The following is a 26,283-nucleotide window of genomic DNA, read 5'->3' as shown; positions in this document are numbered from 1 at the left end:
ACAACAAGCAGCCAAGCTTCGGTCCTGCTGTCCCCCCTTGCGCAGGTCCTCCGAGGAGCCTCGTGCGGCTGCCCCCGAAGGGTCGCGCTCGGTCGGCGGGCGGGCGGGAGAGGCCATGGACCAGTGCGTGACGGTGGAGCGCGAGCTGGAGAAGGTGCTGCAGAAGTTTTCGGGCTACGGGCAGCTCTGCGAGCGGAGCCTGGAGGAGCTGATCCAGTACGTGGCCGGGCTGCGCCGGGAGATCCTCCAGAGTGAGAGTAGGTGCCTCCCCCGCCCCCTCAACAGGAGGGCTGCTGCTGCCTCCCTCTCCCCCCCCCCTTGTCTCCTGGCATGCCTGCCCTGTGCCTTTCACAGCAGCCTCCACAGGCAGAAGTTCAGAGCAGGGGGAGCTTTCCCCACCACTGTGGACCACTTTGGGCACACTCGCACTTATTCCCAGCAGAGCCTCCCACAGGGGTGTGTGGTGGGTGGGAAGGCAGGTGAGGCAGAGCCTCCCCACCAGAGTCCTTGGGAGGCCCCAAGCACCCAAGCATTACGCGTGGGTTGTGGGTGCTTGGCTGCCTCCCACAGCGGCGGTGCTTTTTGAAGGACTCTGGTGGGGAGGCTCTGCCTCACCTGCCTTCCCACCCACCACACAGTTGGGAGCACATTGGGTGTCATGTGTAAAGACACCCCACGTCTCCATGCCAAGGAAAGCTTCACCTGCTACATTTCCAGGGGTTCGGTTCCTTGGAAAGAGGAACAGGATCAGTTGGAAAGAAACAGTGGGGACTCTTTACAGAAAACCCACCATATATCTGCATCAGTTTCTTCCTTTGTGCTTTCTCCTCCTGAGTACCCCCTCCCCTGAATTTGCTTATTGTCGTAGTCCACCTTCTGCCTGTGTCTCAGGGACCATTCGCTTATCTCGTTTTGACTAGGTGAATTATTGTATTTTTTTTGTTGTGAGCCACCATGAGCACCTGTAGATATAAATCCTTTTCAGTGTTTCTCAAACTGTGGGTCAAGACCCACTAGGTGGGTAGCAAGCTAATTTCAGGTGGGTCCCCCTTCATTGCAATATTTTATTTTTAATATATTAGACTTGATGTTACCATGATATGTGACTGCATTTAGGGAAATGTTGCAAACCTGTACTCTTAATAAGCTGTTATGTATAATCTTTTAACAATGATAGTCAATGGGACTTACTCCTGGGTAGTTTATTAGATTGGTCTGTGACTGCATTTGTGCAGATGTTACAGTTCTGTACTTTTAACATGCTGCTATGTATATGCTTTTAAGAATGATAATTCTTGGGTAAGTGTGGGTGGGATTCCAACCTAGGATTGCTAAATATTTTCCTGCTTGATGATGTCACATCCGCTCATGACATCACATCCGATGGATCCTGACAAATTCTTGTTCTAAAAAGTAGGTCCCGATGCTAAACCTTTTGAGAACCATTGTTTTATATAACTTATGGTTGTTTTATACATGGAGAGAAATATTGTTCTTCTGGCCCCTTTCAAATTGGTGTACAATTCAGTGTAACCCTGTTTTTCCTTTGTAGTGCTTAATGGAGTTTGTCTTCCTTCATGCGCTATGTTCTTTTACAGAGGGTTTTAATTTGCCCCCCACCCCCCACCCCAGAGAATCAACTGCCTGGAACATATTGTGTCTCAAACAAGTGAGCAATAACTTCTCTTCTGTGTCTCTTGCTCCCAAACAACAGCAGCACAAGGAAAGAGTACTCAGAAGCTGGCCTGACAAGTCATGTAGTAGTTACGTAAGAGTCATTAGCCAGGAAATGATATATTGGCAATAGAATCTGCTTGGCAAATCTGGCACTCCCAGTCAACAGCCAGTTTTTAGGGAGGCCACGTTGAGAAGTGAATCAGGAATGGCAGGCTAGCAGCACAACCTTCCATTCCTAAAGTGATGTTGGCAAGATTTGTTGCCACAGGTGAACTCGCTTCATGCTACTTTTTCTTCAAGGCTGCTACCTTCCAGTCTGTGTCCCTTGGGCCTGGTTTTGGACTTCCCAGGTGATCCCTAGTCCACATATTTGTTATTAAGATACATTTGAAATAAGCAGTGAGACAAGCTTCATTCTTTGGGACACGCTGTCAGTTTAAATTGATATTGTGCTGTCAGTGTGTTCATTTAGAAAAGCAGTATATAAATATATTAAATAATCTAAAAATTTACTGGGAGCAACTTGCAACTAAAACCTGAAACAAATCCATCGTTGAAACAACCAAAAGTTTCCTAAGTAACAGTTAGCATGATTTTCTTGTTTTCTGAAGGAGCTATTTTCTTTTCTTCTCCATATAAAAGTATTTTACATTGTTGGTGACAAAGTACCAAGAGCTACATGTTGCTTATCATCATGGATTTTAGTTTGGAGATGAAGGTACAGCTTGAATGTTGAGGGGGGACGCTGCAATCCTATCCACAGTTACCTGGGAGTAAGACCCATTGACTAAAATGAGATTTACAACTCAAGTTGTGATAAGCAGAAGATCAGTAAATACTGACTAGGTTTTTTTTTTAACTTATTGAACTGGAGCTGTGATCAAATCACCCATCCATCCTCTTCTAATTGTAGTTAATGAGTTTAAAAGGAAGCATTAGTCAGTTTCCACATTGGTAGGTATGTTTACTCTTTCAGGCTGAGTAATAATAGCATTAGGCAAGCTCATGAGAGAACAACCCAGGGAGCAAAGGTAAATGAAGTTCACAACAACAGGTTTTCTGACTTTCTCATAACTTGCATCTAACTCAGAATTGGGGCATGTGTGTGCATAATCTTTCTTAAAAGGAATGAGACTGTATGCGATTATATGCAAGGTTCCATTGAGACACTTCAGGATTGCATATTTTATTTGGAAGTAGTTTTATTGATCTCATTGCCACTTGAACCAAATCTAAACACATTTACTTGAGACTAATGACCCAATCCTAACTAAGTGGTGCACCAGCAGAGTATGTGCTCTGCTAGCACAAAAGCACTGTAAAGCACACAGTAGATCAGCAAGGGGAGGGTGTGGAATGGGGCAGGGTGGGTGGTAACAGAGGGATGGGTAGATTGAACCCAGGATTGGCAGTGCTGGCATGTGTAGTATCCTATCCCACTTCTCAGGCCTGATATGCTGACAAAGACCAATGTATTTGGCATGTGATATTGCTGTTGCAGGTTTGAGTTGACCCATAGTGGCTGCTGGAATTTACAATGGGGCAAGGGGAGGAGGCAATCTTGAGGAGACCTTCAGCACCCAAAATTTCCCCATGGGATGTAGTGTAGCCCTTGCCATGCCACTGCATTGGCATGGGTGAATTTAGTTAGGATTGGGCTGTAAGTTGTAATTTACATCTTGTGGTTTTAAAGGAACATTTTAAAATTAAAGGCTGACCCTAAGAGACCAAACACTTTGAAGTGGGAGGCAAATACCACCTCCATAATATAATGGTTGCCAGTAATATTGATTAATTGATTGAGACCTTTATTGGCGTAAAACAATTTCCAGGAAGTAAAAGCAATGGAGAACATAGAATGCAAACAATAAAGACAAGCATGAGCAAGATTTTAAAACATCAGACAAAGCAAAGTGAAACAGCCAGGCACAAAAACCACTCACTATTCAAGATCAACATGTGAAGGAGCAAAATTAGAAAAATTTATCTTGGTCAGCACAGAATACAAATATTTTGCTATACTAAGCAAGCAGGACTCATTTCACCCATCCAACTAATAACAAACAGTATCAGTATCAGTTCTGTATAGTGAGGGCAGTAAAGTAGCATATGAGTCAAGATTTCGGTTGTGGTTAAATCACATTAAGTCTGGACTCTCCAGTGACTTATTGGAACATAAGAACAGCCCTGCTGGATCAGACCATAGGCCCATCTAGTCCAGCTTCCTGTATCTCACAGTGGCCCACTAAATGCCTCAGGGAGCACACAAGACAACAGGAGACCTGCATCCTCGTGCCCTTCCTTGGATCTGGCATTCTGACGTAACCCATTTCTAAAATCAGGAGGTTGCACATACACATCATGGCTTGTAACCTGTGATGGATTTTTCCTCCAGAAATTTGACCAATCCCCTTTTAAACCACATCCAGTGGCAAAGCGTTCCACAGATTAACTACACGCTGAGTAAAGAAATATTTTCTTTTGTTTGTCCTAACTCTCCTAACAATTTTAGTGGATGTCCCCTGGTTCTGGTGTTGTGTGAGAGGGAAAAGAGCATCTCTCTATCCACTCTATCCTTCCCATGCATAATTTTGTATGTCTCAATCATGCTCCCCTCAGGCGCCTCTTTTCTGGGCTGAAGAGGCCCAAATGCTGTAGCCTTTCCTCATAAGGAAGGTGCCCCAGCCCAGTAATCATTTTAGTTGCTCTCTTTTGCACCTTTTCCATTTCCACTATGTCCTTTTTGAGATGTGGTGACCAGAACTGGACACAATACTCCAGGTGTGGCCTTACCATTGATTTGTAATTTGAATTGGTCTATTGAATTTGGCTTTCAAAACATTCGTAGGCATGACATTAAATCTAGCCAACGTAAAGGCTCTACGAGCCTGAGGAGAAAGTAAAAAGGACAAGGTAGCTTGAACCAGAATCAGAGGGCCACAGAAGCCCAAGATGTGAAGAGGAACATAATTTAAAGGCTACCATTTGTAAATCCTGTTTTTCAATATCAAATAGACTAGTCCAAATGAGTTTAAAGGCTGTAGGCAAAGTAACTCGCCAACCAGGTCAGGCAATTAACTACATCTGTAGTTTTTTTTTATAGAAAAGAATAAGACCTGGAGAAAGAGTAGCATTAGCTAGGATATTTCTGAGTACAATGTTCCGATCTGCCTCAAAGCAGACCCTTAACCAGAATCTCAGAATTGTAGCCAGGCCAAGATTTCGATCTTATGCAGGCCACCTTCAAGGCACTATGCTGCGTTAGGGAAGCCAGTAATATTTAGAGAGCAATATAGGTCTTGATTAGCTTGTTCATGTATATAAAAGCCCCCATGTGGTAATTGGAGGGTGTGCAGCACTACTGGCATGCTTGCAACCTGATAGGAATTGCATGACAGCTTCCACCTGGGAACTGTTGACATGAACCATGCTGCTGTACAATTGGTTGTAATTTTCGCACGTTGCACACCAGAAACAGTGGGTGACTGCATATGGGGCTTCTAAACATTGAACTGAAGCTTTGTTATTTCAAGGCAGGCAGAATTTTTACAGCAGGAATGAGAGGAAAGTAGGGAGTTATTTCTTCAATGTCCCTGTGCACTGTAAGGCAGACTCATGAACTTGATTAGACTATTAAATACAAATGTAGGTAGTAGCAAGTGGAGTGTGAGAGAATAGTTAAGGGAATATCTAGCAGTGACACAGATCTGTTTTTCTGAAGCAGTGTGGCAGGAGCAGAAGATGTTGGCTAACGTGGAGGCAAGGTCGGTAGGAGCAGTGTTTCTTCTGTCCCCTTCACTGTCCTTTTCAAATGCTGGTCTGAATACTAGCATCGGAAACCCTTTTTCTCTTGACAATGCCTTGCCTCGCTGGTTCTTCCTGTTTCCCATAGTTTTGTTTGGTTCTTTACTTTGGTTATTGTTTCTGATTAATAGTATCGGAATTGATGTGCATCTTCTGGTCTTAAAGTGAGGGGGTATGTCAAAGTGAATGAGACCCTTTATTTTGAAGAAGAGGCAAACACAATCTCTGCCTCCCTCATCCTGAGATTCACCCTAAATCAGTCAACTACCCTGCCCCTTGCAACCTCTCTTCTGCAAGGAAAAAAAAGGATAAGGCAAGCTAGACCACCTAGACTTTATTTCTTTTAAAACTGTTTCCCTATAGTCTGTCATCCATGTGCCCCCAGCTGGCATGAAAGGATGCCCCCTAAACTTCAGATTATGTCAGGAAAAAGCATAATCCGTGATATAATTGCAATAGCATTCACTCAGTAGTAAATCTGACTGATTTGATGAAGTCAGTTTCCTTGTAAGTGTGCTTAGGACTGTGGCTTACGAAAGTGGTTCCTATTGAACCCTGGCTCTGTTGCAGTTGTCGGCCAGGTAGAAGTGGCTGCAACCACAGCCGCTGATGTCTTGGCAGTTTTTCCTAGCCAATGCTTGCTGGCCACTTTGCTTCTGCCCGATCTACTGAAAAGGAGAGATCCAGTGGTTAATATAGGAATGAAAGCTCCACACTTCTATTGTGTACACCTGACAAGGCCATTTGGGGGCCTTACTTGCATGTTATGTTTTACAGTACACAGTATACAGTATACAGACTGTATACAGTCTGTTGTATACAGTGTACATACAGATCAATAATCATAGGCATAATAGTACAAGCAGTCTTTACTCTGCCTTGTTGATGGGTCTAGTACTCATGGTGACATCTAAAATGTCACTCACATGAAATTAAGAAAGTGTATACAGACAGTTTTATGTGCATGCCACATAACTCTTGGAAGGGGTGCTTTTAGCAGTTAAGCAACTCCAAACAATATAGTGTAGTGCGTATCAATACAGGTCTTCAATGAATTTGACTTCAGGCTATAATGTTGATGTGAAGGTATTCCACAGTATTATATTCTGTGCATGTTACAACTGTTAGCAAATTCTGTTATAACATTCTTTTTCTTTTTGCATTTCATTCTTCTATAAGCTTCTATTGTTTAAAATTGAATGCTTGACTTGTTTCTGCTTCCTTCCTTTTGATTCTGTGAATTTCCAAAATGTTTCTTCAAAAGTGTTATTTTTGTATATTTTCATATCTTTGAAATGTAGCATCATTTGTTCACCATGGAATTAGTCCTTTTGTTTCTCTCTTTTCCACGCAGATCAAGATGGAGACCTATCAGGGACAATATCGCTTGTTATGACCCAGTGTTGTAAACGAATAAAGGACACCGTTCAGAAATTGGCCTCAGATCATAAGGACATTCATAGTAGTGTTTCCCGAGTAGGAAAAGCAATTGACAAGGTATGTATAGCGTGAATTTAATTGTATCAGTTTGGATCTTCTAGGTAATAGATTAATACAGCGTTTCTCAAACTGTGGGCCGGGATGCAATTTCATGGGTCATGCGGGGCCTCCAGTGAAAACACAGGTGATGTTTAGACCAGATAACTAATTCCTTCAAGCCCTAAGGCTATTCAGAAATCAGATAGTTGTTAATTGCCCTCCAAACAGCTGAGCTCCAGCAGTTTGCAAGCTTGTGTTCCCTTATCTTAAAGAGAACTCTGTGACTGCCCCCCTCACTACAGGATACAGCACATGCCCCGTTGGTATGGCTGCATCAGTGCTGGAAAGTTGGATAGGATTGGGCCCCTACAACCCACCCTACCATCTGTTAGTGTCCTATCTGCCTGACCCACCACCTTCCCAACTTCTTTGTTGACATCATCACAACCTCAGTGCCTATTCTCCATTTTATAGCCCCCCACTCCTGCTGCTAAGAACTGGCACATAAAAAACACTTTGAAGAGGATTAGAGTGGTGAGCTGGAGCAGTCACCACTCTTTCTCCACATTTCTTCTGTTCCTTGTTCTTGCTGTTCTGTCTTTTCAAAACACAGCATGAGTGGTGGCCAGGAGGAGGAACAGTGGTGGAGACAGCAGTAGCAGGGGCTACTACCCATTAATGGGTCTTTGGAGGAATGGTGAGGCAACCATGGAGGCAGAGTGTGGGCACGGAATGCCCTCTGCCTATCGAAGTAACCTCCTCACTGTGCCTCATTGGCAATCTGAACCTGGAAATATCAGAAGGAATATGCAGTCCTATGGCCTGCTCTTGATTTCTTATTTGCAAGTAAGAGAAAACCCTTGTTTTTATAATTTATCATAGTTTATCCCTGACCTTTCCCATGGTTTCAAGGCAGCTTACAACAGTTCCATTAGTAACCATCTCTGTCTCCAAAGGACTTACTTCTTTTAGGCCCAATCCTATCCAATTTTCCAGTGTCGGTGCAGCTGTGCCAATGGGGCGTGCACTGCACCCTGTAGTGGGGAGGCAGTCACAGAGTTGTCCCTCAATGTAAGGGAATGCCTTTTCCCTTATCTTGGGGCTGCATTGTGGCTGCACCGGTACTGGAAAGTTGGATAGGATTGGGCACTTAGTGTTCTATCCTGAGACTGCAACCCTATATACACTTAACCTGAGAGTAAGCCCCACTGAATACATTAGGAAAAATTCTCGGTAAACATGTATAGAATTGTTCTGTCAATCTATTTAGTCCTGACTAAGGGCTCCATCCAGATCTGTTTGCCAGCTCAACACAGTGCACAATGTCGCAAACATGCCATAAGACACACCTGCGACACTTTGCTGGGCCAGTTTGGGTGCTGGCTCATTGTGAGCTTGTGCTGAGCCTGTGCTGAGTGGAGGACAGGCAACCGCCACCTGGAGCTCCAGGTGAGCGCTGGATGGTGGAGAGGTGAGTGGGGACATGAGGGAGGTGTTCCAGGGCAGGGGGAGAGTGGGGAGAAGGCAGGATAGGGGGCGGGAGGGGTTCAGGATTAATAGCCTCGGGTTGGACCAGGAGGCCTGACATGGGGCTACCTTACTCTGTACTGGCTAAATAGCCACACCGAGTTGAGTAGTGTTGTTGTGGGGCTACTTTCCTTACTCAGGGGAGGGGAACAAAGGGATTTTGTTTAGAGGCCTGGTGAATCATCTTTTATCTTTTGTCGTTAAGTTTAAATTTAGATGTTTCCTTCACTAAGGTCAAAAGAGGAGCATGGTATGCAAGTAATATAAGTGGGTAACCCAGTCCCTTCAGTATCGTTATTCATTTTCATAGAATTAGAGAGTTAGAAGGGGTCTAATGGGTAGCAGGAAATCCTCCTAGAGCCTCTCCAACAGGTGCTTATTGAAGATCTCCAGTGAGGGAGATCTTTTGTTAGTTATAAGTCAAAGAAACAACATGTCTTTGATGCATTTGTTTACAATCCAAGTGTCTGTGTCTGTGCCTAACACAAAAATCCTGTGGGATCCCACTTCATGGTTTTGTCGCCATCCACAAAAAATAATGCAACCACATTGACAGATACTTCCCCATCATCTGTGGCAAGTTCACTGCCACCTGACTGTCATGGCATTGTACACAAACGGTGACCCACATTATTTGTGTGTGGTAGGAACCAATCAGTGGATGGCAATAGTTGGGGACTATTTACCTAATTTCCCCTTGCTTACTTTGAATAATAACTTTTCCCCTGTCTCATATAAAGTCTTTGATCCTACAGGAAGGCTGCAAATTGCTTCAGATTTTACTGTCTAAGTGGGTCCCACCATGAGAGGAGAAGCAGGTGCACTCTGCTCTTGCATGACCACATGGGGCTGGAGAGTCCAAATCAGTCCTTGAATTGTATAGCTTGCCCACTCTTTTAAACTAGTATTTAAATAGTGCAATCAGGGTCCAGTTTGAGTGTTATAGCTTTGCATGAGAGAGGTTGCTGTGGCATGCCAGGTGGGGAGGGTCAGATTGGCATGTCCCTTTTCTCATATGACGGCCTGATTCTCTGATGGTATGGTCTAATAATCTCAAATATCTCAGGCCAGGGAGTCCAATACAGGGAAAGCTGCCTTGTACTGAGTCAGACCATTGGTGGTCCTAGCTCAGTATTGTCAACACTTCAGATAGTGGCTCTTCTGGTTTTCAATCCGGAATTTTTCTCTGCCCTACCTGGAGTTGCCAGGAATTCAACCTGGCATGCAAAGCACCTTCTGCATGCAAAGCAGGCGCTTTACTATAGAACTATATCTGCTCTTCCTAGATAGCACAAGACTTGGATGAAGTACACAGAGAGTTTATTTTAGGCACTTTCCTGTTCCAAAGCCTTGAAACTGCCAGATTCTTGTATTTGATAAATGAATCTCTTCAACTATTAACCCTGGACTTTTTTTTTTAATGACTACAGAGATTTTCAGGACTCTGAAAATAATTTGTAGACCATAAAGTTGTTGAAGTGGCAAGGAGTCTACAGTTTATATTTTTACTAATTCTTTAGTAGTTTAAAGTTCTGCGTTCTGTGGTGCAAAAGATTTACAGATTATTATTATTATTATTAACAGTATTTATATACCGCTTTTCAACTAAAAGTTCACAAAGCGGTTTACAGAGAAAAATCAAATAACTAAATGGCTCCCTGTCCCAAAAGGGCTCACAATCTAAAAAGATGCAAAAAGAATACCAGCAGACAGCCACTAAAACAGACACTGCTGGGGTGAGATGGGCCAGTTACTCTCCCCCTGCTAAAAAAAGGAGGAGTGCTAAAAAAGATCTAATTGAGTGGGGGGGAGGGCACATCAATATTAGTGTTAATACTCATTATGTAGCAGAATAGTTCACTACAACCAACTAAAAGCAAATGCCAGATATGATAATTCTCACCCACAAAAACTGCATATGCATGATTAACATGCACCACAGAAAAAGAAGCTGCACCAAATGTCTTCATTCAAGTCACAAAGGAGATCCTTATAGTCCCTTCTTTTCATACATATTCACCCAGTCCAGCTGAGTGTTCTGGAACAAATCCATCTGTTTTCTTTACTTCATTTGTATGACTCTCTGTGTTCTGCACTTATGCTTACTTAAGAAAGAAGCATTCTCATTTCTTTGCACTTCTGCAAAGTAACATTTTCCAATACCTCCTGTGTAATCACTTATTTTATCTGCTGGTGTGTCATTAAAACTTTTTGTCTGCCCTGTACTAGACGATAGCTGTGCAGTTTGAAGTTTGAATTCAGAGTTGAGCTGAAATGGGATCTGCAGACCCCCCCCCCCACCTCCAGCTTTCACAAAATGTTTCACCCTCGGTGAAAGAAGCATGGTTTCTGTGATCTTTGGGAGTGTGAAGAAAGATGACACTCAAAGAGGCCTCTCAAAGAAAGTCATTTACAGTATACTACTCATTCTTTTGCTGAGAGAGGGAAAGGCAGTGCACTGCAGGTGGTGTTGCAGTTCACCTACAGTTAGTTCTCGTTATCCACTAGGGTTCGATTCCTAGAAAATCTAGTGGATATTGAATCATTGAGCCTATGGGAAAATGGGTTAGGTTCTAGGGGGCCCTCTTCACCATACACTTTATGAACCTGAATCTTAATTTGAAGTCTGTGGGGCTGGGTAATAGCGAGGGCTCATCAACATCTCCAACATCTGATGCTTCCTCCTCTGTGCTAGATAATACTCGATGCATTAAAGGTTGTGGCAATGATGATTTCTCTGTGCTGGCTATCCCTCAACTCGCTGGAAGTTGCTGGGCTAACAACGAGGCCTCAGAGTTCAGCAGTGGGAAGAAGGTTGTTTCACCTATCCTCCTCCTCCACCTATCTCTTGGTTCCCTCCCTAGGCTTGTCCCAGCCCCACAGTAGCCCTCAGGTAGCCTTCCAGAAACCACTTATCACCAGAGTTGCAAAGGTTCAGCGGGAAACCTCAAGATGGTGCCCAAAATTATGGGGCAAAAATCCTTTCTTTCCAAAATCTGGAAGGAGACACAAACGAATTTCATGATTCTCCATGGGCAAATACCAGTGCCCATTTGATGTGGAAAATTGACCCAAGCCAGACAACTTTCAGCATGCACTGGCACAGTATTCACAGATAACAAGAAATAGATAGCAATTCTGCTATTTGCAGATAAGCAAATTTGTAAATAGTGAATTCATGTATTAAAAGAACTGATTGTACTTTCAAGGAGGCCTTTTGCAATATCATGCCCAGCACAATTCCTCCCCCCACAAGTACTTTGTCAAGGGTTGGGGTTGGATTGAACTCAGCAGCAAAATACAACTTTTTTCTCTAGCACTGTTCTTTAGGAGAAAAGGTTTTGCCATCCAAGGTGCCGTCTCTCACTGTGAAAAACAAAATTTGGCACAGTCCTGTCTCAGTTTTGCATCGAGGCAGCTCAGATTCCATGTTGAGAAAAGCTGAGTTCTGCACCTTGTGTGAATTAAATGAAAATACTTGGATGGCCATTTTCGTATACATTTTTTTATAACTATTCTGCAGTTCATGGGAAATGGCAAGGAGTATGCAGATCACTGACTAAACATAGCATAGCATCTTTCTAGCGCTTCTCCAAGGTGTTTCACATGCAGCATCTCAGCACATCTTCCAACAGTCTTGTAAAGAAGAGCCATTAGTTATTTGATTTTTCTCTGTAAACCGCTTTGTGAACTTTTTGTTGAAAAGCGGTATATAAATACTGTTAATAATAATAATAATAACAGGTATTTATATACCGCCTTTCTTGGTCGTTATTCAAGACTTTATTCAAGGCAGTTTACATAGGCAGGCTTTATTAAATCCCTATTAAATAGGGATTTTTACAATTTCAAAGAAGGTTCTTTCTTTCAAGAACGACTACATTCAAGGTGTTTCATTCCAATCTGGCTTCACATTCTGGCCTCCATCCTCCCACACTCAGAGCAGATGGAATTGCTCGGCTTCAGCTTGTCAGCTGCTCCAAGGTCGCACGGTGCCAGTGGCCTCGAACTGGCGACCTTGTGGATGTTATCTTCAGGCAGATGGAGGCTCTACCCTCTAGACCAGACCTCCTGCCCTTCTCCTCCTGTTAATAATAATAATAATAATAATAATATCCGTGCCCAATATTGCAGACAGGGGGAGGGAACTGGAACTGAAACATGATAGTTCACATAAGGCCATGTGGTGAGTTCACAGCTCCTAGTTCAAAGTTCTGTACCTAGTCACCTAAGAACATAAGAATAGCCCACTGGATCAGGCCATAGGCCCATCCAGTCCAGCTTCCTGTATCTCACAGCGGCCCACCACATGCCACAGGGAGCACACCAGATAACAAGAGACCTGCATCCAGGTGCCCTCCCTTGCATCTGGCATTCTGACATTGCCCATTTCTAAAATCAGGAGGTTGCACATACACATCATGGCTTGTAACTCGTAATGGATTTTTCCTCCAGAAACTTGTCCAATCCCCTTTTAAAGGTATCCAGGCCAGATGCCGTCACCACATCCTCGGCAAACTTCAGCAAACTTGTTCTCATGGGACATTCTATCATCTTTCTCACTTGCTTCTGAGACTTGGCCTTGTCACCCACATACTTTTAAGTTCGACAGTAGAGATATAAGAACTAGAAACTTGCATTTTAAAATGATTAAAGATAGAATTTTCAAGTTGCTAAATTCTGTGCCCAGTTCCAGGTAGGCACTGATGCTGTGGAATCCCAGAACCATAGCATTTAACCAGCAGTTTATGTATTCCCATTGTCGACAGGGGCAGGATGCTTATGCAGCTGTTGTGTCAAGTCCACTACTCATGATGGTAACCAGCATTGCTCATTTCTGTTTCTCTTTTTTAAGGTATCTTTTGACTGGAGCTCTTTTGGACCAAGGGCTATTTCTTTTATGCATCTTTGTACAATGATATCCAGTACAAAGATGATTACTGTCCAACTTTTGGTACTTGTTGTTGTCTTTTTTTCCCATATTAACCCATTTTTGCCCAGCCCACAGGTGTAAACATTTGGTCCCTGTCGCGCATATGCAATGTTGGGCAGAAATGGCTTAAAAAATCTTTATGACTGACTTCTTCTCATTGCAATTCTCTGTGGGGTTTTTAATGGGTGGTATAGAAAATTCTTGCTGATGGCATGAGTCCCATTCACTCTACCATGTCTGCTGCATTATAAGTAGGGCTGTCATCCAATTCAAAAAACAATCTTAAATTACTGTTGTCATGATATTTGATTTCTTAGATTTGCAAATGAGTAAAAGCAATCATTCTGAAGCAAAAGTTATTTTTTATAGATAGAAGTACACATTGTAGCACATGTCATCTTAGAGGAGGCATTCCTCCTGTATGTAAGAGAAGGGGGGATCCCTCTTCAAATATTTTTCTTGCTGACTAGATGTATTTGTATTTAAAAGTAATACTTAAAAAAAAATCTGCTACCTGATCTATTAAGGGGTATTTTTTTAACCCAAAAAAGGTTTTTAAATCTATTAATCAATTAAGCATTATAGCCCTAGTTATTGTTGCTATTATCACATGGTAGTTTGGTTGTGGGAAGTGGCCACAGTTAAATTATGTTGGACAGAACTGTTGGTAAATGAATTTAATCAGCAACTTTATTGATACCTGTCACATTGACACGACAGTGTTTTTGGCCATAAGAAGCAAAGCAGAATGACCTTTTAGTGGCTCATTGCAACAGTTTCTCCTCTCCAAGCTGTTAGCCTTGTGTCAAGGTAAAACGGCTGGTAAAACGTTACATAAAGATTTCAGCTTATGACTGACAACATATTGCCACTGAAGGACTCTGAAAGACCTCAGACTTGCATTGTGTTAGTAACAAAGTGTCTCCTTACCTTTTTGTAACATCTTGTTAATACAATTGGATAAGTACCAGAACAGAAATTAAGACAAATGGTTTCTTCCTTGTTACAATGAAGACATATTTTAATTGGAACCAGAGGTAATGGAAGACAGTTCAGTAATGTGCAAAGGGACTGAAAATTGAGATGCTGATAACTTTACCTAACCAATAAAAGAATTTGTTTCTTCAAGAATTAATTGTCAGTTTGTCTTTCACAGAATTTTGACTCTGACATCAGCAGTGTCGGCATAGATGGATGCTGGCAGGCAGATAGCCAGCGAATTCTGAACGAGGTGATGGTCGAACACTTTTTTCGTCAAGGAATGCTTGATGTAGCTGAAGAACTTTGCCAGGTAATCACAGTTAGGGTTCCTTGTTCCTGGGAAATAAAATAAATCATTGATCTCATGTTCTAATGGGGATGCTGGAGTGATAATATTCATTGCCCATATGTAAAAGTAACTAGGAGCTGTTGGCTTTTCTTTTCAGGAGTCTGGACTTTCTATAGACCAAAGTCAAAAAGAACCATTTGTGGAGCTCAACCGAATATTGGAAGCACTTAAAGTTAGAGTTTTGAGACCTGCACTGGAGTGAGTTACTTGGGAACTTCAGATAAAGATTTAAAGTCTTTCCTTTAACAGATATTCTGATGTTGTGGTTCATGGGTGAAGAAACATTAATTGACTTATCCATGTTCTGATTGGGCTGGAATTCCCTGGCTGAACTGGTGCTAACCCAGAGTGGGAGTTGCCTAGTACTGGGTAGTGGGACATCCTCCTGTTCTTCAGCACCTGGAAACTGCCCTCCGGTATTTCTGGTTGACCTCCTGTTGTCTTAGTGAGGAGTATACAAGAGAGGGAGATAAATGACCAACAGTGCAATCCTATGTGTGTCTACTGAGAAGTCTCATGGTTTAGTGGGTCTTACTTGCAGGAGAATAAACATAATGATTCATTATGAAGCAAAATACACATGTATGTGTACTCCTTTATGCTATTCTTCAACCTTGGAGTCAGGACCCCAATGGGGTCACAAAACCTCATTTGTGGGCTTGCGGTCTGGGGGGGTAATAGCCTGGGCGTCACAAGTAGAGTTAGTAGATCCCAGCCCTATGGGCTTATGGAGCAAGTGTGTATAGGACAAGGCTGCCAGTTGTCTTGGTGAGTGTCCGTGGTGCCGCCAGTGCTCCAGCTTCTTTGTCTGGGCTTGCTTGGACTTACCCTGCATGCCACCTGGCCCAGCATTCCTGTAGCATCTTCACTGGGCTCCCAGCCTCCTGGGAAAGGCAAGCCAGCAGGCCTGGCCATACCACAGCCCAAACACAGCAAGTGGGACTAGTTGTCTGCTTGAGCAGTGTGGGTGTCAGTGGTGAGAAGGGCAGCGGTGGGCAGGTTGGGTCCCAGGAGGGGAGCAGGATCAACGGTGGGTCCCCAGCCTTATACTTTATTTATTGGGGTTGCAATATGAAAAGGATTGATAACCTCTGCTTTATAGCGGTTGATCTCAATTCACAGAGTGTACAGGAGCCAGCTGCAACTGGTACTATTCTGCCTTTGGAGTAGCTCCTTTGGTTGAATGCCTACAGTCATACTGTAAATGTAGAAAATCTAATTCACTGACGTGATGGCATCATAAGTTGTGTGTCACATTGATTAATCAACATTCCTATTAAAATGCATCTGTTTTTCTTTTTTCCTTTGTTCAATATCTCTTAGGTGGGCTGTATCAAACAGAGAAATGCTTATGGCACAGAATAGCTCCTTAGAATTCAAACTACATAGATTATATTTTATTAGTTTATTAATGGGTGGAACTGCAAACCAGAGGGAAGCGCTACAGTATGCAAAAAACTTCCAGCCATTTGCTCTGAACCATCAGAAAGGTAAGCAACATGCAACTTTATGCACAGGTTCCAAGTTTGCATTTGTGAGTTAAGGTGATGATTTGCAGTGATGTGCATTTCCCGCCCACATACCATTTTGTTGCCTTTTTCAGAGCTTTATTGCAGTATTAATTTTTGGAACTGTGAGCGCATGTGTGTTTTCTTAAGATGAAATAAGACGCATCATCTACTACTTTCCGAAATGTTTTCCCTTTTTAAGAGTCTTTTACTTTTTTTCCTGATGTATGTGAACTTGACCTTGCCAGGCTCCAAAGACATACTTCAGGCTTGTGGTCAACCAGTGGGGTTAAAAAAATTGAAATAGATCACTATTTGGCTGGAGGGAAGCAGGCAGGGGACGGAATGGGGCAGAGGGTGGGTGGAACAGGGTGGAAAGGGGAATGGATCAGGGCCTGGAAGGGGGGCAGGATCAGTGGTGGTAGTGAACACCAAATCCTGATCCCATTCCTGGGTCAACGCGAACTTGCACCAGCAATTGAGTTGGCGCAGGTCTGAGTTGACCCATAGTGGTTGCTGGGGCTTACCCTGGGGCAAGGTTACAGATGTCATCTTACCCCGAGGAGACCCTCAGCAGACAAAATTGCCCTGCAGAATGCAGCAGTAGCTGTGCCAGTGCTGCTGTATCGCTGCGAAGGGATTTCGGTAGGTTTGGGCTGCAAGTCTCTTTATTGAATTGCCATAATTGACTCTGACTGTGTATGTATTGAGATGGTGCTTGTTTCTAGCATTAGGGGTCAAAGCTTGAACTGTAACTTGCACATATAAATACGTAAACTAAAGATCTATTTGTCTTCCACAGATATTCAGGTTTTGATGGGAAGCTTAGTGTACCTGAGGCAGGGAATTGAAAACTCTCCATATGTCCATTTACTGGATGCAAACCAATGGGCAGACATCTGTGACATCTTTACTAGAGATGCCTGTGCTCTGCTGGGACTCTCAGTTGAATCACCTCTTAGTGTCAGGTATTGTATGGTTACTTGGATATTGGATGCATTTTAAGGATTTGCTACTTACCGTATTTTTCGCTCCACAAGACGCACCTGACCATAAGACGCACCTAGTTTTTAGAGGAGGAAAACAGGAAAAAAATATTCTGAACCAAATAGTGTAATAAAATATTTAATAAACTATAACAGAATAACATTTGAACCATGTAAAGTGAACAGCAATCAACAGTGGCATTAAGAACCATTATCACTGTCATTAACAAATGGAGAGACTTAAAGGTTTGAGTACTCTAGTTTTCTGGAAACCCCAAGAACTCATCATCGCTACAGTCAGAATTTATGAAGCTCACAAAAGCAGGTGCACACAAATAGGGGATCACATTATCTTTCTGCTACAATGATGTTCTGCCAAATCCCAATCCACTGGGCCTTGTGCCCGCTTAAGGCTGATCAGTCCCCCTTGTGCAACTCACCAGTGCAGCAAGCAAAAGTGAGTCCAGTTCCAGTCCACAGATGCCAAGTAAATCAGTCCCATCAATCAGAGTTGCCAAATCAGAGTCCAGAACCAGTAAGCCAAATTACAGTCCAAGGTCAGTCAAATCCATCCGGGTATCCAAGTCCAGTCACAATCCACAGTCAGATTCCAAATTCAATAAACCCAGTCAGTCTCCTCTCCTACCTCCAACCTGCACTCCTTCAAAACCCACAAACCCTTTCTGCCTCAGGTACTCCTTATATCCCTGAGGGCCCTATTGCCTTCCAGTGGCTGCAGCTGTGCAGCACACTCTGCTGGATGCCCGGGCCTTACCCTTAAAGGGGCCACTGCTGACACCACATCTAACTCCTCGCCAGTTCTTCCGTGATTCCAATACAAATGAACAAGTGGAAAGTCCAACCACAACTTGAATTCTCAAGACACAACAAACCTCTGGATTTATGGTGAGAACCGAGCCTTACCTGGGGCTTGTGCAATAAGCAAACACTGGCATTCTGACCAAGGAGACAGTTTTTTCTTTGTGATGGGGGGGGGGGGCTTACATTCAGATGCTGGATGAGGTGAGTGAAAGCGCCCCTCCCCTGCTGTGTGAGTGTGTGTGTGGGGGGGGCAGAGCATCTGTGTGTGTAAGAGAAGGGGGCAGCCTGTGTGTGTGAGAGAGGGGGGAAAGTGTTTGTGTTGCAGAGAAGTTGTGATGCTCCAGGCTTGGGGTGGGGGGGAAAGAGAGGCTGTGATGCTCCAGGCTTGGGGGGGAGAGAGGCTTTCCTGGGAGTAAGCCCCCCTGACTCTAATGGGACTTACTTCAGAGTAGGCATGCACAGGATTGGGCATCGAGACTGCCACCCCACCCACGCTTTCCTGGGAGTGAGCCCCAGTGACTCTGAGACTTACTTCTGAGTAGCCTCTGACTGCCCGGGGAAGCAGAGCAGAGTGAGCGGGCAGGGGGCGGGGCCAGGGCTGGGGCGGAGTTTGTTTGTTTGTTTGTTTTGGTTGGTTTTTTTTTGCAGTATTCACTCCATAAGACGCACACACTTTCCCCCCACTTTTGGGGGGGGGGAAGTGCGTCTTATGGAGCGAAAAATACGGTAAATCTCGCCTTGTTCAGTGGGCCCTCAGTACTCTCAGGGTATCCATTCCAGGACCCCCCATGGATACTGAAATCTGCAGATGCATGGAGGGTTGCTGTACCACAATTACTAACATTGGGGCTGTGCTGGGCCCTCCAAAGTCTTATGCTGGAGAGGCTCATGACCCACTCGATGGACCCTACCCCTCCACAGAAGACCTCCAGGTTGTGACCGGAAGTCACTTCTGGTTTGTGTTCGCGACTTCCAGTCATGTCCTGGAGACCCTCTTAGGTGCAGGCTCTGCATCTGCGAATCATGGGCCCACTGTATATCTCTGGTAAACTTATGGAGGAACATCTAAATAGATTTTAATATGTATAATTGACTTTACTGGAATATACTTGTAGATGGTTTGCTCTGACAGTGACTCATCTCTAGTATTTTTTCCAGACAAATTTATTTAAGTATTTATATACCGTCTTTCTCTTACATAGCATTCAAAGCAGTTTACATAGGCAGGGGAATCCTAATCCACCATCTTTCAATGCAGTTTTTACCATTGTACTAGCTATACTAGATGCTGAGGCTTGACCTGCCTGGAAGCCCTCCAGTACCTCTCTGCTATCCTTTTGAACATGTAAATACCGTTTCAGAAGTCATTGATTTTAATATTTTTAAATCTTGCAAACTTGTTAAGTATCCTTAGGCAAGCCGCAGTTCTTCTATCCTCTGCCCTGCACATCTCCGTATAGGGAGATAATATAGGGTGCAATCCTAACCTGTGCTGGAGCAGGCAGGCCTGCGCCAACTGGCCTGCACTGTATCCAGTGCAGATTTGGTGCAGGCTGGGGTGCAACTCAGAGTAAGGGGATTTCCCTTACCTTGAGCAATGCCGCAGGCTGACCTATGGGGCGACTTGGATCTGTGCCTGTGATTTTGCAGGTGCAAATCCAAGTGGCCCAAATAATACCTCTCAGGTCAGGGATGGGGGTTGGGATCCAGCCTGCACTGCCATAGCCAGGCCTAATTTGTCCCCAAGCTGCCTTTCCCCCATCCAGAAACACCCCCTCGCTGCCCTCTCCCACCCCCTCTACTGGCCTACCCAGGGCAGCACAAACCTCCTCCAGGTGCAGAGCCAGCTCCACAAGATGTCAGCACATGTCCATGTGCTGGTCTATGCTACTCCCGAGTTGTCGCGAACATGCTTTACAGCATGTTTGCGATGGCTGGGAGCCAGCATAAGAGACTTGTGCTGGCTCACAGGAGGGGTTAGTATTGTGCTGTCCCTGAGCTACAAGCCTATTGTGATGGTAAAAGATTTCAAACTATGGTATTTAAATAGATGAATACACTGAAGTTGCTTCTGAAGTGCTTTTAAGTAATCAGATTTTGTGTGCATTCTGAAGATACACACTTTGGTAGATATTCAGTAGTTATTTAAAAAAACAACGCAGACCCTGGTTTGACAGGAAACTGATTTAAATATCTACTTGCCTTGGAAAATGTTCCCACCTAATCTTAAGCAAACTGAAAATGTCCATCCTTTCAGACAGCATTTGACATTAATGTATTGCCCTGTTACAGTTTTTCAGCAGGTTGTGTAGCATTGCCAGCGTTAATTAATATCAAAGCTGTGATTGAACAAAGACAGTGCACTGGTGTTTGGAATCAGAAAGATGAATTACCAGTAAGTAATTTTTGTGTGTTGATAACTATCAACTTCTCATGTGAAGCCTGCTAAAGATTTGTAGTAAGATTTACAGCTTGTTTTGTTGCTACAAGAAATGAACTGAAATGTCTACTATTAATACATTAGGATGGTTTCCGGCTAGATCAGTGGTCCCCAACCTTTAGGAGCCTGCAAACCACTGAGACATAAATTGGAATCATCATAGACCATATGCTGCTGTGGGTGGTCTGACTTCCACCCTCTCTTGTCTCTAAAGTGCTCCCCTACAAATTATCAGAGAGGATAGAAAATGGACTGCCCGCAGCCACAACTAACAGTTAAGTAGTTGTGTCTGTGGGCAGTCTCCACCCGCTTTGGTGGTCCATGGAAGATTGCTTGCTTGGCAAGACACTGGAAGTAATCAAAGGCAATTTTTTTTTCCTGACACTGTACGGACTGCTTCTCAGGGTCTCATGGACCACAGGTTAGGAACTAGTGAGCTAGAGAGATGTCACTTTGTGGAATGCTCCTTTGACAAGTCAGGGGGGAATGTGACCATGTGAATAGCATCATTGCATAATGGAACATTCCTTTGACTCCAACTCATCCTGTTTAGACTAATTTTGAATTGTGGCATCACCTGGATCATTTTCTGTTTGGAAATTCCTTTCTCTTATAAATGTGTAAGCTGTTCGTGCATGCATGTTGTATGTGTTCAGTAGTTTGGCTCTTTGAGAGTAAAATATGATTTAGAACAGCAGCACCCAAAGTCCTACCCAGACTTTGGCACTGCAGGTAAGTTTTGCGGGGTGGAGCTGGGGTGGGGGGGTACCCTAAATGGTGCCACAGGAACCCAGGGGGGGTTCTTACCCAGGGGGGTCCTATTGGCCTTGGGGAGGGTCCAAGAGACCTGCAGACCACTCTGTGGACCTCCCTGATGCTGAAAATTATTCTGTTTGGGAATTGGAGGGAGCTATGGGTCTCCTGGACCCTCCCCAAGGCCAGCAGGACCCCCAGGTAAGGGTAAAAACCCCTGGGTGCATGTGGTGCCAGAATCACTGTTTTAAGGGCATTTTCAGCTGCTGGTTTTGTTATTATGCAATGGGATGACATGTAAACATTTTATTTTACCGGCAAGCAATAGGTGAAGTTATCTTACTCACAAATGAATAAATGGATGGTATTCCCAGTGATTAGAATCTGTTCTAAGTTGTTTTTCACTTGGTTGATGGAATACTACTGATAAATACAAGTCCACAGATTGTAATGTCGTATTTGGAAACCCTTGAAGTGCTATAACACTGCCATTATGGAAGCCATCTTGATCACACATTATGAAAAATATGTTAGTAAATGGCTTAGGAAGCGTTCATGGACTTTATAAATATATTGCTTCAAGGAAGCTTACCTGTGGTTTGATAGGATGTCTGCATTGTCGAACTACTGTTTGCAAAGAGCCAACAAAGTTAGCATTTGGACTGAGACTGCAAACCATGGTTTGTACTGACAATGGTTTGGCATGGTGTCTGAATTGACAAAGCATTGCTACAGCCATTGTTCTGCATCATAGAAATGGAATTCTGAATAGATGGAAAATTAAAAGAGCTTCAAATCATAGTTTGCATGTGTGGACATTCACACGATTGTTTGGTGTGCTGCCTGTACAGAGCTGTTGTGAATAGTTATACATACACTGCGTCCTCTTTATCTGTGGGTTTGGGACCTGCAGATTTCCTCATTGTGGATTCCAAGCCCACGGCTGAGGACCTCCTGAGGACCTCCTGGACAAGATTGGAACCTTGTTCCAGTCACATCTAAGAGGCTTTCTGAGACCCATAGAGGCTGCACGCAGCCTCTACCGGCCTCAGAACCGCTATAGACATGATCAGAACGTTGCATTTGGAGGCACTGTTGGTCTGAAACCCACAGATTTTATTAACCACAGGTTTCAGTATCCATGGTGAGTCTGGGAACTCATCCCTCACGGATACCGAGGTTGGACCTGTTGACCTGGGTTTTGCCTCATTACTACTGTTGAAAATTTTTTTAAAATAGTAATAATGAGACAAAATGTTTAAAATGCTCAAATTTCATTTTTCTGTGCATCAGTAACTGTCCAGTTTCTGAAGTGCAAGTGCTGAGTCAGTAAGTGATCATTTGGTATTACATTTGATGGATTCTTTTTCTTCTCAGGCTTCCATCCTGGTCTTATTTCTTGTGAAATCCAGGGTGAATTTTTATGTGATCCTTTTAATGAGTATCCAAGTCTCCCATTCTGCTTGTGTTGGCTCTGGAAGAGACAGTTAGTACAGTCAGTGCCTACTTCTTGCATACAGTGTACCATGTTCTGTGACATTCAGAAAGAGATGTCTTATGTGGCCCTGAGAATTGCCTACAGAAGCTTTACCATATATATATATATATATCAACAGAGATATAGCTATATGAAGAGCAGTGAACATTTTTTCAGTGCCTATGCCCCAGATAGCGTGAGGTGGTAACAATGTTCTGTTTTGTACAGATTGAAGTGGACCTTGGCAAAAAGTGCTGGTATCATTCAATATTTGCCTGCCCTATTCTTCGTCAACAAACAACAGATAATAACCCACCTATGAAGTTGGTCTGTGGTCATATTATATCAAGAGACGCTCTAAATAAAATGTTTAATGGCAGCAAGTAAGTTCAGAACCCTATTCATTTACTAGTTTTGCTTCTTTTTTAATAATCCATTATTAAGACACAAGGACACATATTGGGGAACTTTTATTTTCATAATTTTGAGAAAGTTGGAAGCAAGTTGACACTCTGGCATATGTCTATTAACTTGTGTCATTACATGTAATAGGGAGAAGTTGACTGGGGAGTGCCTTCTTATGCTGTGACCAGTCACTGTTTATCTTGTATGTCTAGTTCCAGACACGGACACGGGTCTAGTTAAGATCCCTTTTTAAAAGCAAGAAAACTGCATGTAAATCTCGGCCTCTTAGCCGTTCTGCCTCCTTTCAGTAGTTCTGAACTGAAGACTGAAATAGGAAATGCCTGATTATTGTTCCAACGTATTCTGAGAACTCCAGTCCAGGACCAACAACAAACTAATGTTTTCTTTGCCTTTAGATTAAAATGTCCTTATTGTCCAATGGAACAGAGCCCTGGAGATGCCAAACAGATATTCTTCTGAGGACACAATTCACTATGTAATTTATATGTGACTCTGACTTGTGGGTGTATCTGGAAGACTGAAGCAGGAATATGTTCCACTTAAAGCTGTACAGACTGACGAGGACTCCTGTGTTTGTATAAGCCTAATGCTCCAGAAATGTTTGCCAACATTTAGCATGGATTGGTATCAATTCCAATTGGATTCCAGTTGGTATTAATTGGAAAAGCTGCAGAAGTAATATCTGTCATAGGGCTTTTACTCTAACCTTGGTCTCTGTATCTGATCCAGATACTACACCAGCAGTTGTTGTTCAATGCAGATTTTTTAAAAAACGTTATTGTATGGCGACTTCACTTTTTTAAAGCAGACACCGTATAGATCACATATATGTCTTGCTTTTATTTTATCACTTTGATTGATAAATGCCACCATAAAGAATGTGGGAAAAGTTTTATTTCTTTAGCCTGTACATAATTAAGAGAGATCTTCAGAAAGAAAGTTTGATAAATTGAATAGTGGTTATAGGTGTATTTGTATTTCTGTTCTTAATATTTTCCCAACCCAAAGCTGTGATATTCTGAGGGGTTTTTTGTTGTCGTTGAACATTTTTCCAGCTTTTAAACAGAATTCTGACTGAATGTGCTTATAAAATTACATAAATATATATAAATATATAACAAAGAGTTCAAACCATTTCTAATTTAGCAGGATCGCAAGTGAGTAAAGGTCCTGGATGTGGGGATCCTATTCATTTGATTTCATGACCGCGAGCTCTTTGTATAGCTGAAAGTATTCAATAAAAGAGAGCTCTGGATTAGAAAGACATTTTTGTCAATGGATACTTGCTATCTGGCTTTTCTAGTCTTATATTCTAAGCTTTGTATTCAAGATCAGTGTCATGTTGCTGTACAGTTTACTAGACATGATAGTTTGTTATTTATAATGTTACCAGAACCAAATAAACTGTTGGTGATGATCATTACTGAGATGGAGAAAAGAACATATTCCCCATAAACTAGCATAGCCTGTAACCCGCAGGATTGGCTCTCCTAGTTGCTTAGAAGCTCTGCAGCCCAAGAACATTGTACTTGTCACCCCACAGCTGGTAACACTTTCTCCTTGCTAAATTGGATATACTCTTTGTCACCGAGTAAGTATATCTAGACTAACCCACCTTGACCACCATTCTTTTTCCCAGACAATCTGGAAATTGTAGTTTGGGTAGGGGTGGTGGGGATCTTTTTAACATTCTCATCACTCTTACCTAATTACAGTATACAGGATTCTTTGGGGAAATAATCATAAACTGATAGTTCAAAGTGAATATGCACTCCTAAGCTTGATGCACATTAGGACAAATTGCTAGCGTGCATTTATAACACAATAATAATAGGGCAAAGTAGCCACAGGCATTAACAGTCCATAGAAATAAAAATTTCTTTATTGTGTGACTTAAGGAAAAAAAAACCTTAGTGTGACTGGAGACTGAGAGCCCAATCCTGAGCTCCAGGGGCACGCGGCTGCCGCAGCACCAAAAATGGCTGCCACTGCATCCTGCACACCCACAGCAGCCATGGGCAGCGCCTTGGGAGAAGGGGACTTTCGTCCCCTTCCCCTGGTTAAAGAGGACAAGGGGACCAAAAAGCAGTGGTGAGGTAAGAGCCTTCGTGTCAGGTGCAGAGCCTGATGCAAAGGCTCGGGACTCGGCGGAGCGTGACTGCACTGGTCCTGCCAGCACACCTCTGCCCTCTCCTCACCCTCCGCCCACCTTCCCCACTCCCCAGAACTCTGCCTCTGCCCGCTCCCACTTTCCTCTCTGCTGCTTGGCAGTCTGTGCAACTGCGGAGCGGCAGAGGCTGGGTACCCGCCCAGCACTAGCCTAGCGCTGGCTAGTGCTGGGCTATCATGGGCGCTCGCCTGGTGTTAGAGTTCACAAATGTGCCTTACGTCATGTTTGTGACATTGCGCACTGCCAATAAGCTGGCGTGTAGAGCTCAGGATTGGGCTCTGAGTCAAATGCACTAGCACAATGCAAAGGATATTGATAAAAGGTTCTTGTTTTATGCTTTGGCCTTGCCTGGTGAATGAGCTAATACCATAAAGAATACACCAAGACTTCTTGAACTCAAATAGAAAAAAGAGGATGTAGAAAAATAACCCACAATATATTTTTCCAAAATGAGTTGTATCCTTATCACACATTTGTACAAAAATAATACGAATAATAAAGTAGTAGAAATTTCACTGGAGGCTTCTAGTCTTGGTTAAATTGTTCTTTAACATGGGAATAAACTGCATATTTGGGAGATTCAGTCTACCAAGGGCATATGTTGCAGGCAAAGTGCATAAATTGGATATTTAGAATACCTAGGAATTCTATGCACTGACAAATGGTTTTAGGCAAAGTATTGAATAAGGACAAATGAACATTGTGTTACTTGATCAGCTTGGTTGTTTGCAAGTCTCAGGATTCTATAGATTTCCAAATAAGGCTTAGGAAACATATGAAAGTTTGTAAAACTGATATATATTTTTCTTGGGCATTTACAGTATGATGTTCCCAGGAATTCTATGGATTGGAGTAGGCAGTAGTCACTAACCAGCAACAACAAAAAACCACCTCTGTATTATCTGTGATTAAATATTACTGTATTAATAAAGAAACTATTTGGAATTACAA

At 43.1% G+C, this 26,283-nt stretch overlaps 1 protein-coding gene across 2 annotated transcripts; it reads left to right on the top strand.

The window, feature by feature from the left end:
* RMND5A (required for meiotic nuclear division 5 homolog A) lies at positions 1–26,283 on the top strand. Of its 2 annotated transcripts, none has more exons than XM_066631079.1 (9): positions 1–257; positions 6,836–6,978; positions 14,577–14,711; positions 14,848–14,948; positions 16,074–16,240; positions 17,061–17,226; positions 20,359–20,461; positions 22,965–23,119; positions 23,558–26,283. In XM_066631079.1, the coding sequence occupies exons 1-9, from the start codon at positions 116–118 to the stop codon at positions 23,619–23,621; spliced, it is 1,176 nt and encodes a 391-aa protein (XP_066487176.1). In that variant the 5' UTR covers positions 1–115; the 3' UTR covers positions 23,622–26,283. The 2 variants fall into 2 exon arrangements, with proteins under 2 accessions (XP_066487176.1, XP_066487177.1); XM_066631080.1 differs by having other exon boundaries at positions 139–216.

The sequence above is a fragment of the Tiliqua scincoides genome, chromosome 5 (assembly GCF_035046505.1).
Source record: "Tiliqua scincoides isolate rTilSci1 chromosome 5, rTilSci1.hap2, whole genome shotgun sequence".
Taxonomy (NCBI): domain Eukaryota; kingdom Metazoa; phylum Chordata; class Lepidosauria; order Squamata; family Scincidae; genus Tiliqua; species Tiliqua scincoides.
This window is presented reverse-complemented; position numbering and strand designations above follow the sequence as displayed.

Excerpts from the sequence above, each read along its gene's own strand:
- RMND5A (XM_066631079.1), top strand. The coding sequence starts at position 116 with ATGGACCAGTGCGTGACGGTGGAGCGCGAGCTGGAGAAGGTGCTGCAG. Across the intron at positions 14,712-14,847 it reads TAGCTGAAGAACTTTGCCAG|GAGTCTGGACTTTCTATAGA; the intron begins GTAATCACAGTT and ends TTTTCTTTTCAG. Across the intron at positions 17,227-20,358 it reads GAATCACCTCTTAGTGTCAG|TTTTTCAGCAGGTTGTGTAG; the intron begins GTATTGTATGGT and ends GCCCTGTTACAG.